The sequence below is a fragment of the Centropristis striata genome, chromosome 1 (genome assembly GCF_030273125.1).
Source record: "Centropristis striata isolate RG_2023a ecotype Rhode Island chromosome 1, C.striata_1.0, whole genome shotgun sequence".
NCBI classification, from domain to species: domain Eukaryota; kingdom Metazoa; phylum Chordata; class Actinopteri; order Perciformes; family Serranidae; genus Centropristis; species Centropristis striata.
The window spans coordinates 28,609,803-28,624,803 of record NC_081517.1 but is presented as its reverse complement, the minus strand read 5'-3'; the positions used below and the strand labels follow the sequence as shown (position 1 = coordinate 28,624,803).

Here is a 15,001-nt window from a genome sequence, read left to right as displayed (position 1 = left end):
CCAGCAGCAGCTGTAATGCTACATGGCCTGAATAAGGATATGTAGTGGCAGACACTTTGTCCTTGTTGATTTATTTTCTGTAGCGCTGCAACAAGGTTATGCCTCTTGCGTATAGTTACTGACAGTAAAAATCCGCATTAATGCTGTGGTTCACAGCAAAATCCAAACTAATGATGAATGCAAAAAAAATAAAAAAATAAAAAGCCTGTCAACAGTCAACAGCCTGCAGCCAAACTGCATCCTGCTATACCAGAATGAATACGTTTGTGAGGGAGTGAATGAATTACAAGCAGTTTCCATCGTTATTAGCCATTGCAGTTTTCTTGTAACATAACAGGAGGGCAGCAGGGTAGCAGATGAGAGGTATCCAGGGCAGAAAATATTCCATCCATGTCTTATAATTGGACATGGCAAATGTTCACAGGTGTGCTTTTTTTTCTTATTGGAAGATACCAGTGCTAACCCGGAGAGACAAGTGCAAGCAATTGGCTGAGCCCTGCAGTTACTACTGTCCTAGCTCTTCCATCATTGAGAGGAGAATCTAAAGTATTTGTATTCACTCCCAGTCCTTAAATATGGAGGACCATTCTACACCAAAGTAGCTCATACAAACACACCTGTGCAATTCTAAAGTCAATTTCATATCAATTCTATGACATGGAAAAAGAGGCGAAAAGGACAATGGCTTTTTCTCACAAAATGTCAAAGTGAAAACTAAAATTACTGCCTTGTGGTTGTACAGCTACAATTCCAAAAGAGTTGGGACGCTGTGTAAAATGTAAATAAAAACAGATTGTATATTTACAAAAAAGGAGTGGAATCTGATTTTTCCATTCTAATTTGCCAAGCCAAATCACATCTTTCCTTTTTTGCTCATTGATTGCCCTGTATATGAACCTTATGTTATAGGAGTAGCATAGGTAATTTCGAGAACAGCAGGAAAAAGAGTGAGAGATCGACGTGTTGGCGAGTGAAAAAGGAGCATAAAAGAGTTTAGCAGAGTGTGTTTGTGTGTGTGTGTTAGTGTAGGTGCGCTGTTTCCAAGGCAAAGGAAGGGACAGACGTCACGGAAGGGAATGAGGTAAAAGAGAGAGAGCTCCGCTGTTTTCAGCCTTGGTCGACATGCCTCCTGCTGCTGACTTTAACAGAGAATCATTTAAAACTATAAAAAAACGCTTTGCTAGAGCTTTCTACATTCCCGAGTGCTCTCATTAATAATTATATTCATTGTGAAATCATTCGTTAAGTTTGTCGTGTTTCATGAGCACAATTCCACTGTGTGATTGGCATTGGATCAGGGTGTGTAAAACGATCTATTCAGGGTCACCCATACAAAAAACAAAAGTGTATCAGTTTGAACATTAAATGTATTGTATTTATACAGTTTTCTATAATAAAAAAAGTTAGCAAATTACAGCTATTATTTGTGTTTTGGACCATCATCTTAGGCAAGGCAAGGCAAGTTTATTTGTATAGCACAATTCAACACAAGGTTATTCAAAGTGCTTTACATACACATTAAAAACAGCAAGACACAATTGAAAACAGTAAAAACAGTCAATTAAAACAGGGAAGATACAGCAGGATAAAAAAAAGAGATAAAATAATAAAAAGCACAAGTCAAACATTGTGTAGTTAAAAAGTAAGGGCAGTAGAGTAGAGCAGATAAGTGTTAAAGTTAAGAGTACGCTTCAGTAAACAATAGTGTTTTTAGTCCTGATTTAAAGGAGCTGACCGTTTGGGCAGACCTCAGATCTACAGGTAGTTTGTTCCACAGGTGAGGAGCAGAATAACTGAAAGCTGCCTCACCCCGCTTAGTTCTTGTTTTTGGGACACGCAACAAGCCAGTTCCAGATGACCTAAGGGGTCTGGATGCTTCGTAGAGAGGGAGCAGATCAAGCATGTAATTTGGTCCGAGACCATTCAGAGCTTTGTAGACCAGCAGTAAGATTTTAAAATCTATCCTCTGACTCACAGGAAGCCAGTGTAGTAATTTAAGGACCGGTGTAATATGGTCCAGTTTCCTGGTGAATTTAATAAAAGTCATGGTGTATTTTTTGTTCAAATCGATGCTTTCACTATATTGACACTTAATAATTATAATTCCAGTGATTGATTCCCTGTCAGAAATATGCTGTCCTTACTTACAGACTGTTTTTTAAAGAGGACTGACAAAATCTCCAAAATCTCCATTACCACAGCGTTTCACACATAAATTGAAATAAGCAGCGGGAGACAAATGGAAGTAGACAAGGAAAACATATTAGTTTGATGCGGATTTGTTTTGGAAAATAAGTAATGAAACTCACATGCTAATGAGGTTTTTTAATGCATAAAATGGATATCGAGTTAGATTGTAACTATGCTCGGGGCTTGCCCCAGCACTAAATTTACATTTCTTCATTAATCCAGTAAATGACTAGCCATTAGTTGAAGCCAGAATGAGTCCCACCAACAATTTCAAATGTGAAACGATAGGAACAAAGCTTCAGCATGTTGAGTGCTTGAATTATATGAAGTGATTAAACAAGCGAGGAACTAAGTCAGAAAAACAAAAAGTGAAGAGAAAAGATGAAGAAAAATAGAAGAGGGAGTCTTTGTTTCACACTGAATACGATAAAAGAAAAACCAATCCTGTCCTAAAAACAAACTAAAAAACTATTTATTTGCAAATATAATAATGTGGTTTAATCCTTGAAAATGGTTATTTTAAAATTATTGTTTTTCTTCACCCAGCATTAACTTTGACTGGCTGCCTACAGCTTCTATCCAATACAGCAGTCTGACACTATATCTGGAAGTCATTCATTGACATATTTGCACATTTATGTATTAACATCACTGTCTACACCAGGAAAGGAAGGATATCAGGAGTCTTTTATAAGTTCAATTTGAGTCTTTAAATAGCCTCTGTGGAAAGAGAACTTTGTGCTTTTTCAAACAATTTTTTTGAGACAATGTTTGTTTGTTGGAGCCAGTAAGCCATTGGAAGAACATCTGAATAAAATAAAAAGCTTTTACTTTAGGCTTTAAACTAAGTATGCCAGCAGAAGCCTTTGTCAAGGTCTAAAAAACGCAGACATTTAATTTTTCTCACAGGTTATTTGACTGTATCCACTTAACGCTGGCACTCACTCTCAAAAGAAACCAGTCAACTTCCATTGTGTTGTCTGTCATGGTGAATGGAGGAGTGACCCTTAAGAAATTGCTCCGATTGTGATTATCATTATAAAGCCTAAACACTTGGCCATGCACCTACTCCTGTCTCTGTCAAGACACATGGATCCACTGACACCTGTCAGGATTAGATCAGTCCCATTATCACTCACATTCACTGCAGCTTAACAGTGTCGCACTTCATTTCAGGAAAAATCTGATCTTGTAGACGTAATCCTTCCCAAGCCTTACATCCACACACACACACACACACACACACACACACACACACACACACACACACACACACGCACGTTTTGTCTTCAGGCAGAAAGGAAGATGGACGATCGATGGTGCTTACAACACAAGTCCGACAGAGATTGTCTTTAAAGAGCCAATACGGCAGACGGGTCATTAGTGCTGCACTTCAGACTGACATTTGGAGTGCAGAGCCCCGGGCATGAGCTTGAAATACACCACCTGTAGCATGATGATTGCAGCAGAATGGATGAACTCTAAACAATGGACTAGTCAATAAAGAGGATGAAAAATGACAGAAAGGTGGAGGATTTTATTGCTTTTTTTGATTATTACAGACCTGTGGTGGCTTCACAGGTAACGTGTCATTCAGGTGAAAGACTTGAAAATCTTGAGAAATAATAACTCCCTTCATGGGCTATTTTCACACATAATTACCGTTTTCTCTTTCTTTTTTTGAGCTCATTCACTCATTTGATTGTGCAGCTTCTTTTGAAGATCATTGAAGTGATTGTCACTGTTCAATACACACCATAAAAAGCTCCAGTCATGTATGAAGCAAGCAGAGTCAATTCATCTAAACAATATGCTGTCAGCCCAATATGTTCTGTGTCTGTATCAATTGGCCTGCCCACCATTTCGGTCCAGACTATCTCAAACACTGTTAAATGGATTTTTTAAATATGATTTCGTAAAGTCATTCGTGGTCCCCCGAGGATGAATCTGACACTGACACTGGTCATCAACTCACTTTAACTTTTAGTCACTTATGCTCTAACATATCTCAAGATGAATTGGAAAAATGTTTGCAAAATACATTTATGGGCCCCAGCCAATGCATCACAATGACTATGAAGCCTGGTTACTGAAACACCCCACCAGTGACCTGTCACTCAAATCTGCCCTGCCCTGAATTATGCATTATTTGAGGCTTTGATATAATTGAAAACGGGTGAGTTGTATAAAAATTCACCCCCATACAGTTGTCAGGAAGGTAGAAATTACTTTTAGAGACCAAAACTGTTTTCTGTACCGGTTGGGGATTGACTTGCCTTTGAAGCAAGTCTCAAGTCACCATTCAAGTGAACTTCAGTTTTTGGCACTGCTTTAATTTTCAGCCCCTGACATTGCTGCTTGATGCAGACATGTGACACTCAGATGCTGATTATATGTGACATTACATCACATTATTATCAGCATATTAGCATCGTGCAAATGTTAGGATGCTGATGCAAACATTTATCTCAAAGCACTGCTGTGCCAATGTACGGCCTCACAGAGCTGCTAGCATGGCTGTATACTCTTGTTAAAGCATTGATGATAGCATTGCTCTTAAGTTTTTCAAGTCCATTTTTTAAATTTCATAACCTTTATTTTTTTCTTGAGAAAAGGTTAACTTTAAATCAGAGATGCTGAGGGACAATTACTGCAATCTAATACATATTAAAGTGCTTGGTGATTACCTCTTGGTAATCATACTTAATGATGGACTGCCTTCAAATACCACTACTAATTAAACTTAACCTGAAGACAATTAAATGTTTTTTATGTATTTAATGCTTCAGTGCCTCAACCAGAGCCCGGCAAGGGGAAAACAGAACCAGTAAGAAAGAGGACGTCAAGGAGGAAAATTAGAAGGGAAAAAAGAGAGTGACCGAGCAAGAGGCCGCCGGACAAGAGTAAATCTTGAACCTGCTTTATGAGAGCTTTCCAACAGACACAGAGCTGGTCATCTTGCTGTTCAACTGATGAGTAATATTAGGTTGCTTGCTATGTCTTGTGTTGCTGCTAGTTTTTGATTATAAGTAATCCACTGTATCGTATTGCAAATGCTTACAGGGTTTCCCTGTAACATTTTGCCTCACCGATCATTATCGGTCTCAAACTTAACCATAAGTCACGTGATATGCTACTCCTGTACACTTCAGTAACAAATGTTACTTGGACCACTACAGATGAACATTTAATATCCCCAAATTAACATTATGGACACCACTGCTGGCTCTACCTGTAACAATCTGGCCACAATTAAGCCCACTGACAGGCTCTAGCCTTATACTAGGTTTTGAACTTGCCTTGTTTTGTGATGCTGGAAAGTGTTGCCTCGGTCTGTTCTCTCCTTTTGTTTATTTTTTCTGACCAGAGGCGGCAAGCACAAAACTCTGAGGAGGTTGAAAGTATTTTATCATTTAATATGATCATGTGGTATGGAAACCTGAATATTAAAGGGAGAAACAACCTGCAGAAATAGTGAACATGGCCTCTAAGATTTTAGGGAAGCCACAGAAACATTTGAGCTGTCTTTATGATGAATTAATTAGAAGTAAAGCTGAGAAGATAATTAATGACTCCTGTCATCCCATGTACAGCGAATTTGAGCTTTTGCCTTTGGGGAAGCAGTATAGGCTACCGATGGCAAGGAAGAACCTATACAAAAAGTCCTTTGTCCCAGAAGCTGTCAACGCAATAAATAAGACCAGAATGCGGTACTGTTTACTCCTGTTTTTTCTTTGCTGAAGGTTTCCCTGCACAGTAGGTTCTCTGAATAAAGCAGGTCTTATACCTACAATTGTAAACTTGATTTGTACTGTGGTGTACTTTTATGAAATGATGTACTTGATTGGGTGATGTGTGAAGTACAGTTATTGCTGTAGGCTATTTTACATTTTTCTATCCTTGAAATGTTTTCTTTCTTTCTATGGTGAAACCAAAGAGGAATTTCCACTCAGTGGAATAATAAAGTTTCCATTATCGCAAAGATCAACATGTTTCCTCTTCAAAATTATCCTACAATGTTGTTTTATGGACATTGCATGCATCCACAAAAATGCAAACTGCAATCAACAATGTCAACATTAAGAAATTCCCAGTGAAACAGATGGACAAAACCTGCATAGTCCTGTGCACATACACAGACACACACATTCACACATCTTCTGTTTCACTTATTGATCTTCACAGTTGAAGTACTCCCTATAGACCCATTATCTGGCTTGAAGACTCAGAAATAATAACCACCCTGTGGAAGACAATGCTTGCTCTTGTGAAAGCATGTTTAAGCAAAGACAGAACTTAGGATGCTGCATGCATAGGCATTGCAGCCACAGGGAAATCACAAAGTGGTGTGACAAAATCAAAAGCATAGCAATTCTTTTGTTTTGCAATGAAGAAGGCGTTTTTGGACCAAACTGTTCTTGCGACTCCCTGAAAGGAACTGCCCACTGGCAAGCCCCCCAGTGAACTACATACCTTCAAGGGCTTTTTTCTGTTTCCATTTGCACCGCTAACAGGAAAGCCGAAGTGATTTAAGCCCACCGGTTAGTGGCAACTCAAAATAACTATGTATGTAAACTGGTGCATTTATACTATGTAAAGCCTGGACTTTACTTACCATATTGGTTTTCCTTTGATTTTTTGATTTTTTGTTACGAACTGTAGATAGTTTTTTGTGGTGTTATTTACATGGCTAACAGGCATTGACTGTTTTCAACAAATTGGTTAATAAACACCTATTATTGTATTATTTTTGCCAGTGATGCTGAAGTAGGTGGTTTATGTGTCTTTATCATGCTTTTGACTTAATTGTCTGTTTCAAGATGGGATTTCTCATATTTAACCATTCTTCTTGGTACCAGCAGTAAACGTGTTGATTTATTGTTACTTGCATGTTTTGAATGAGCTCCTGAGACATTTAGACCTTGTCGTCCAATATGTCCACAATGTGCAGAAACTCAGTGCCTCGAGACACGGTTGGTTTTCAGAGCTTGTGCCTGTCCGTGTGCATGGACCAAGACTTGATTGAGGACAAGTGACAACCACAAAGGTTGTGTTCTGTGGAATCAAGGTTTTCAACCCTGAAATGCTCACGGTGTAGTGTGCCTACCTACTGCACACACACATACACAAGGCCAAAGTCATTATTCATGTTGGGTGCAATATGCTGGTTCTCACTTTTTAACTGTAAGATTTACAAAATCATTCTCTACCTTGGAATAGGGGACACTGAAGGCGGAAAGAAAGCTACACAGCCTCTTTAATAGTTGAGATTAATCAATATTAGTTTGCTTATCAATCTGACAAGTGGGATTTGAATATGTATATGAGTATTTCTATTTTAATTAATTTCCTTTAAACCCATTATTTTTGCTTTACTGAAGAAAATCAAAGTTTATGGCTTCAATAGTGCTGCTGCTGCAATTCTAAAGCAAATTTCATTTCATTTTCATTTTCAAAGCATAAATATTAGTTCCAGTGATTAAACACATCCACAAACTTACATTGAGTTGTAAAATTGATTTTCAATATTACAGACTTAAAATCCTACAAAACCATCCATAAGGTGTTGCTCTAAAGACTTACTTTGTTATGCTTTATCTCTACAAATGATGTTAGGGTAAACATTTCACAATTAATTAGATTTGGAGGTGATCTGGGATTTTGCCCAGCAGACAATAAATGTTTTTTTGCCATAAATTAAATTACCAGAGACGGAAGCTTAAATCCAAATCCTAAAGGTATACAGTAACAGCAAGCTGGATAATTATTCTTCACAGCAGATGGTTTTCGAATGCCTTCTAGTAGTACAAAAATATATATAATATAATATAAAACATTTTAAAACTCCCAGGTCTCTGTGAAAATGGCTTGTTTCCTTCTATCATCTTTTTCTTATTTCTACTGGATTATTGAGATAATAATTACCTGGAGCCACAGGCTGCTCAGTGGCAGAAAATTACAATCACTCCTTGTTTTCTGTCTCCTGCCGTTGGATGATCATCATGTTCACAGTTACTAATTGGGCTGCCTCGGGGTCATATCTGAATTCCTGAATGAATGGTGAAGTATTTCCACTCAAGCATGCTTACCTTCCTTTTAGCCCTGAGCTGTCCGTGATAGTTATCCGATGAGTCTCCTGGAATCTCCCCTCCCCACAGAGTCACTCCCACAATGGTGTAAGTGATGCCCATCACCACTAAGGGAAGTATATAGACCAGAACGGTAACTATGATATGATACCTGGGAAGAAAAAAGGATACATTTATTAATTATTACATTTATTAAATGATATATTCCTATATGATTTTCTGCACAGTAGAGTTTATAGCCTACAATCAACTGAGGTTGGTACTTTTTTTTTTGGGTGGGGGGTGGGTTGAGACTCAATAACTGCGATATTCAAACTAATTGATTCTGTCCTCCAAAGAACCACAGCATTAGTCATTTCATAAAGTGAACTTAACAACATATTTTAGAGGAGGCGGGGTGCAATTTTAGAGTGACAAGGTTGATGTTTGGAGGTCGGACTGGATAAATGGATCAACAAAAGTAAGATCAGAAAATGTTTTTTATTTTTCTGGAGGTCATTGTTTAAAATAAAAAAATAAAAATCAATCAAAATTACTTTATTTATCCCAGAGGGGAAATTCAGTTAGTCTGGTAGAATCTCTTGAAGAATTAATCTTTTGTATTTCTCCGAGAGAGGAGCCGTCCACAGCTGTTTTTTGGTACATAAAGGTTTTGTGTAGCGGATGATCTGGGTATTTCAGGATGGCCTGGAACATGTTGACAGGTCATCTCTCCACCACCTCCTCCAGTGTGTCCAACCTGGCTCCAACCACAGAATCAGCTCTTTTGACCAGTCTGTCCCACCGCCTTCATCTCTGTCTGATGCTGCCTCCCCAGCAGACTGCAGCATAAAACAACACACTACCACCACAGAGTGATAAAACATCTGCAGCATCTTATTACAGATGTCCAGAGATCTGAGCTTCCTTAAGAAAAAGAGGCGACTCTGCCCCCTTTTTGTAGAGAGCGTCTGTGTTTAGGGACCAGTCCAACTTATTATCCAGGTATACACCTAGATACTTAGAACTTGGCACCACCTCGATGCCCACTCCACAGGTATTCACTGGCTGAAGTGGGGGCTTGAACCTGCCGAAATCTATGATAATTTCCTTAGTCTTTGAGGTGTTCAGTAGGAGATAGTTCTTGTGACTCCAGTCACTGAAGGCTTTTATCAGATCCCTATATTCAGATTCCTGTCCATTCCTGATAAACACCACAATAGCAGTGTCATCCGAGAGTTCTGGATGTGGCAGGACTCAGAGTTGTATTTGAAGTCCGCTCCCATCTCTGTGAGCTTGTTTTTGAGTATGTTGGGTTGGATGGTGTTGAATGCGCTTGAAAAAACCAAAGAACATGATTCTCACATAAGCACCAGTTTCCTCCAGATGAACAAGGGCACAGTGAAGCCAATATGGCCTCACAGGAATCTGTGAAATAGCCACGGATTCGCTTAACTAAAAAATCTGTGGAATAGCCACGGAATCACTCAAATTTCCGTGAAATACACACAGATTTCACTACAATGCAAGTTAATGACAGTCAAATCCCGTGGCTATTCCATGGACATTTTTTCCTATTGGTTTGTGTCCAAGTCATGTGGCTCTCAAGGATAATATGTAGCTTTTCTGCATTCAAATGTCTAGGAATTACCACATCTAGGTTATATATTTTGTTGAGCTGTGTACTTATACTCATTATACTACATTTTCCCAACAGTTTTCAAACCCAGAAAAATACATTATTTGAATCAAGGTATACCCTTTGCACCTTGACTGTCATAAATTAACTTTTCATCCAGTTTTAAGGCAAATGTTTATGCTAGACTTTAGATATCTTGCTTGTTTTAAACTACATATTTTGTCTGATTGAAGGATTTTAGTTTTTTGACATTCTAACTTATCAGAGAAACAAGCAGAACAAATGTTATCGGCAGCTGTCCGCCACGCAGTGTCAGAGAAACACAGATTTTTGTTTCAAATTGGAAACTGATTTATTCAGTGTTTTTGCCAGTTTTAATCATCTTGTCTGTTTTGAAGAGGAGACTTCTGTGGAAAATTTGGCTCCTGGTAAAAACCATGAACACTGAAAGAATTATAGCTGGGAGAAGCTGACTGCAGGTGCCGCAGCTGGTCCATATTGAAAATCCATTTTTTGTTATTGTTTTCATTTAGAGCCCTTGGTGGGAGAAAATTACATATTGAGCACTTAATTTGGAGGACTTGATGACTTGTTAAGGAACGGTGGTTCAGTAGACATCACTGTCGATGTTTTTTCACCGGTGGAGTCCATTTCAATAATTATGTGTGTGTTGAAATGAATCAAATATTGGGTAGTATCCAAAATCAGCTGTCATATGAGAGTGCTGGCTCTAGAGGGTTTCCCCAACTCTTAGTGGGTTCCGCGTTGTAACAAACTATCTTCAATATAACCTTGTGTGCCTTAGTTACCGACAGAGCTTGTTCTTGTTTTTATCTATATAACTGCCTGTCCCTGTTTTTATCTGTCTCGCAAGCTGTTACTCAGGGCTGCAGCTGCGTCTGCAGGTTTCCTTCGTCAGACACTGACCCATCTTTCACCTTTCCCATCATTTACGCGCACCTAGTGTGTATAAATGACAAAGCTTGAACACAGAGCTTCAGAGCTCTTCTGCAGACTGCCTCTGACACACCAGTATTTATTTAGTGACTTCTCATCGAGCATTGTTTCTTCAGTGATTTTCCACAACAACTTGGTGTCAGAAGTGGGATCGATTGATCGTCCGTTGGACCCTCCGAGGACATCGGTGGCTAATCATCAGGAGTCCACCGGTGACTTCTCCTCTGCCTCGATAAAATCTTTTTCTGAGACGAGAGGACAGGCGATCCAAGGAGACCAATCGACTTCACAATGATCCTGACGAAGAAAATAATCGCTGAAACTTGGTGAGAAGTTAAAATTCTATTCTCTAAATTTGATTCGAAGAATCCTGAATCTTAAAAATATAGATTTCTTAAATCCAAATGAAGAAACATACAGTAGTGTTCATTATAATAGCAGTCCAATGTGACTAACCAGATTAATCCAGGTTTTTAGTATATTATTTATTGCTACATGGCAAACAATGTACAAGTAGGTGCAGTGAATTCTCAGAAAACCAACAAGACCCAGCATTGGTGATATGCACGCTCTTAAGGCTGTGCAATTGGGCAATTAGTTGAAAGGGGTGTGTTCAAAAATATAGCAGTGTCTGCCGTTGACTTTACAAACTCAAAACTATTTTGTACAAATGCATTTTTTTCTAGGATTTAGCAATCCTGTGAATCACTAAACTAATATTTAGTTGTATGACCACAGTTTTTTATAACTGTCTGCTTCACATCTGTGTGGCATGGAGTCAACCAACTTGTGGCACCTTTCAGCTGTTAATTCACTCCAAGATTCTTTAACAACATTCCACAATTCATTTACATTTCTTTTTTTTGCTTCAGAAACAGCATTTTTTGAGGTAATCCCACAAGTTCTCAATTAATGGATTAAGGTCCACTCCATAACATCAATGTTGATGGTTTGGAACCAAGATTTTGCTCGTTTACTAGTGTGTTTGAGGTCATTGTCTTGTTGAAACACGAATTTCAAGGGTATGTCCTCTTCAGCATAAGGCAACATGACCTCTTCAAGCATTTTGACATATGCAAACTGATCCATGATCCCTGGTATGTGATAAATAGGCCCAACACCATAGTAGAAGAAACATGCTTGCACCACCATGCTTCACTGTCTTCACCGTGTACTATGGCTTGAATTCAGAGTTTGGGCTCGTCTCACAAACTGTCTGCGGCCCTTGGACCCAAAAATAACAATTTTATTCTCATCAGTCCACAAAATGTTCCTCCATTTCTCTTTAGGCCAGTTGATGTGTTCTTTGGCAAATTGTAACGTCTTCTGCATATGCCTTTTTTTTTTAACAGAGGGACTTTGCAGGGGATTCTTGTGAATAGATTAGCTTCACACAGACGTCTTCTAACTGTCACAGCACTTACAGGTAACTCCAGACTGTCTTTATCATCCTGGTTCTGATCATTGGCTGAGCCTTTGCCATTCTGGTTATTCTTTGATCCATTTTAATGGTTGTCTTCCGTTTTCTGCAATGTGTCTCTGGTTTTGCTCTCCATTTTAAAGCATTGGAGATAATTTTAGCTGAACAGCCTATAATTGTTTGCACCTCTTTATAAGTTTTCCCCTCTCCAATCAACTCTTTAATCAAAGTACGCTGTTCTTCTGAACAATGTCTTGAACGGCCCATTTTCCTCAGGCTTCCTCAAGAGAAATGCATGTTCAACAAGTGGCCACCTGATTCACACCTGTTTTCTCACAAAATTTCTCACTGATTGAATGCCACACTGCTGTATTTTTGAACACACCACTTTCACTTTTTCACACTTTTTAATTGCCCAATTAAGAGCGTGCATATCACCAATGCTGGGTCTTGTTCTCGTGTTTTCTGAGAATCTACTGCACCTACTGGTACCTTGTTTGCCATGTAGCAATAAAAATATAATAAAAACCTGGATTAATCTGGTTAGTCACATTGGACTGCTATTATATTGAACACGACTGTATGAACAAGAGGAAATAATACATTGTACTGACAGAGTGAATTGAATTTGTCTTGCGTGTTGGTCAATTACATTTGTTATATTTAGTGGTAGTCTTATATGGTTGTTTTTTGACTTGGTCAGTGACCATCTGATTCATGATATTCAGAGCGGATCCGTGTAAAGGAAGAAAGGAATATTGTGGAAAGATAACAATTGCACTCGAATTAATATACATCTTTCCAAAACTATCCATAATATGACCTGGACCACTAATTGTTGATCAGGGTTTAAGGGATTAGGGACACTAAATTTGTCCATGCCAGAAAATGGGTGATGAAAACAGTAAGGGGCACGAGGATCCTCCAAAGGGTCCCATAATGGATATCATGAAACAGAAATATGTGCCAGATTCAGTTGAATTCTTAACTACATGGTCTAAAGATTTTGGTTTACCACCAAATTTGTCATTCAATAAAAATAAACTCACAGACTTGAGAAAGAAACTTAAACAGAGAGATGAGGAACTTAAAGGGAAAAAGAAAGTCAGAGTGAAAGATTTGGAGACAATAGAAAAACACACGCCTGAAAAATCTAATCACGTTCACAAATCTGATTTGTATCCAGGTCTCTTCGACTTATGCACACCCAGACCACGTCCACCTAGGCCAAATCCACTGTCCTGAACCAACATAGCCGGATGGAAGAACCGGGTGAACCAGGGCCAAGGCTGGCCTGGGCGAATGACACCTCAAGAACGTCTTCATGAATGGACTCAGACCTGGAATCAGAATTCTGACAGATCGCTCTTGCGTAAGATCGGAAGACACAAGACTTGCTGAGGTCAAACAACATGCTGTTCACTTCTATTGACAAAAAGGATGAAGAAGAAAAAAAAATAGACAAAGTAAGACTGAAGAAGGACAGCTGACCATGGTCCAAGCTGTTCAAGCCGTGGCCGGACAACAGCAAGGGCATGACAACAACTACCTTGGCAGAGGACGCAGCGCAACCAGTGGTCGCTCCACCTACCCTCAGGAGGGGCGACAAACATACCCTCCTGTAGGGAACCATGTGTGCTTTAACTGTGGCCACACAGGACACTGTTACCAGTTACATCCAGGTCACGGGGGAGAACACCAAAATCCTCAATCCAGATCTGCCATTTCTGTCTCCTTGTCACCATCCCAGCAGTCCTTCTTCAGCGTGGACAGGGCACGACCACACATCTCCCTGTCAACATTTCCTGAGGACCAGTAGAGAGACTCAGGACCGTTTGTTTGGCGATGTGAAGAATTGACTGACAGGAAGCAGACACGCCATGGGTGACGCATTCACCTTCCACAGACACATACAGAACAATATTTACTCTGGCGGTAGACGAGAAACGCTCAGTGTTTGTTCTAAATGACACGCCCAATTGCACACTCCTCTCCAACAGCACAGCAGCAAATGAAGCTGTCCATGCCAGAGCAGAGTTCCCAATCCTTACACCATTTTGGCCCAAGTCCCCCCTGACTCAAAATGATTTTTCTGTTCTTGATGCCTATTTCAGCGGTCCTGTGGATGCTGATAGACAAATTTAATTTGCCTTTGAATTCAACAGTAAGCCATACATGTTCACTACACAAAGACACTCCCACTAGTTTTGATATACATGAGGATGAGGAAAAGAACACAGAGCAACCTTAGTCCATTTGAAATACTGTTTTCCGACCCCCCCTCATGTAGGTGTGGAAGCTCCAAAGGCACCGCCGCCATCCACCACTCTGTGTGAAAGTGATGTACTAACCTACTGTTCTAACTTCTCTTCTGTCTTCAGACATTAGAAGCAGGTCTCAGCAGCCCTCCTGGGAGAAGCCACCAAGCCTCTCCAACTCGGATACATGCGAGCCTCTGCAAGAAAGTACCTGCTCTGACCTCTACAGACCAACAAGCATTAACCTACACAGAACATAGGTGTGAGTCTAGCGGCGCCTGATTTCGCTCCAACACATTTCTGCTCTGACCTGCAGTTTGTTCCGCTGGGTACGGATGGAACACAGATCCCAACCATGGCATCCTTTCATACGTCCACACCTCTGGCGCCTTGTAGGAACGATGTTGTTTTTATTCTGATATTGACATGCTCTGGTGTAATATGCTGATTTTATATTGTTCACTTAGTT

The 15,001-nt window shown here is 39.6% G+C and overlaps 1 protein-coding gene across 2 annotated transcripts in view; it reads right to left on the bottom strand.

Moving 5' to 3' along the window:
* The window catches only part of tacr3a (tachykinin receptor 3a), a 38,738-nt gene that overhangs the window by 16,451 nt on the left and 7,286 nt on the right, over positions 1 to 15,001 (bottom strand). For both annotated transcript variants that reach the window (XM_059337398.1, XM_059337390.1), the window contains exon 3: positions 8,280 to 8,430. In XM_059337398.1, the coding sequence (XP_059193381.1) occupies positions 8,280 to 8,430 (151 nt within the window). The remainder of the gene's footprint in view (positions 1 to 8,279; positions 8,431 to 15,001) is intronic.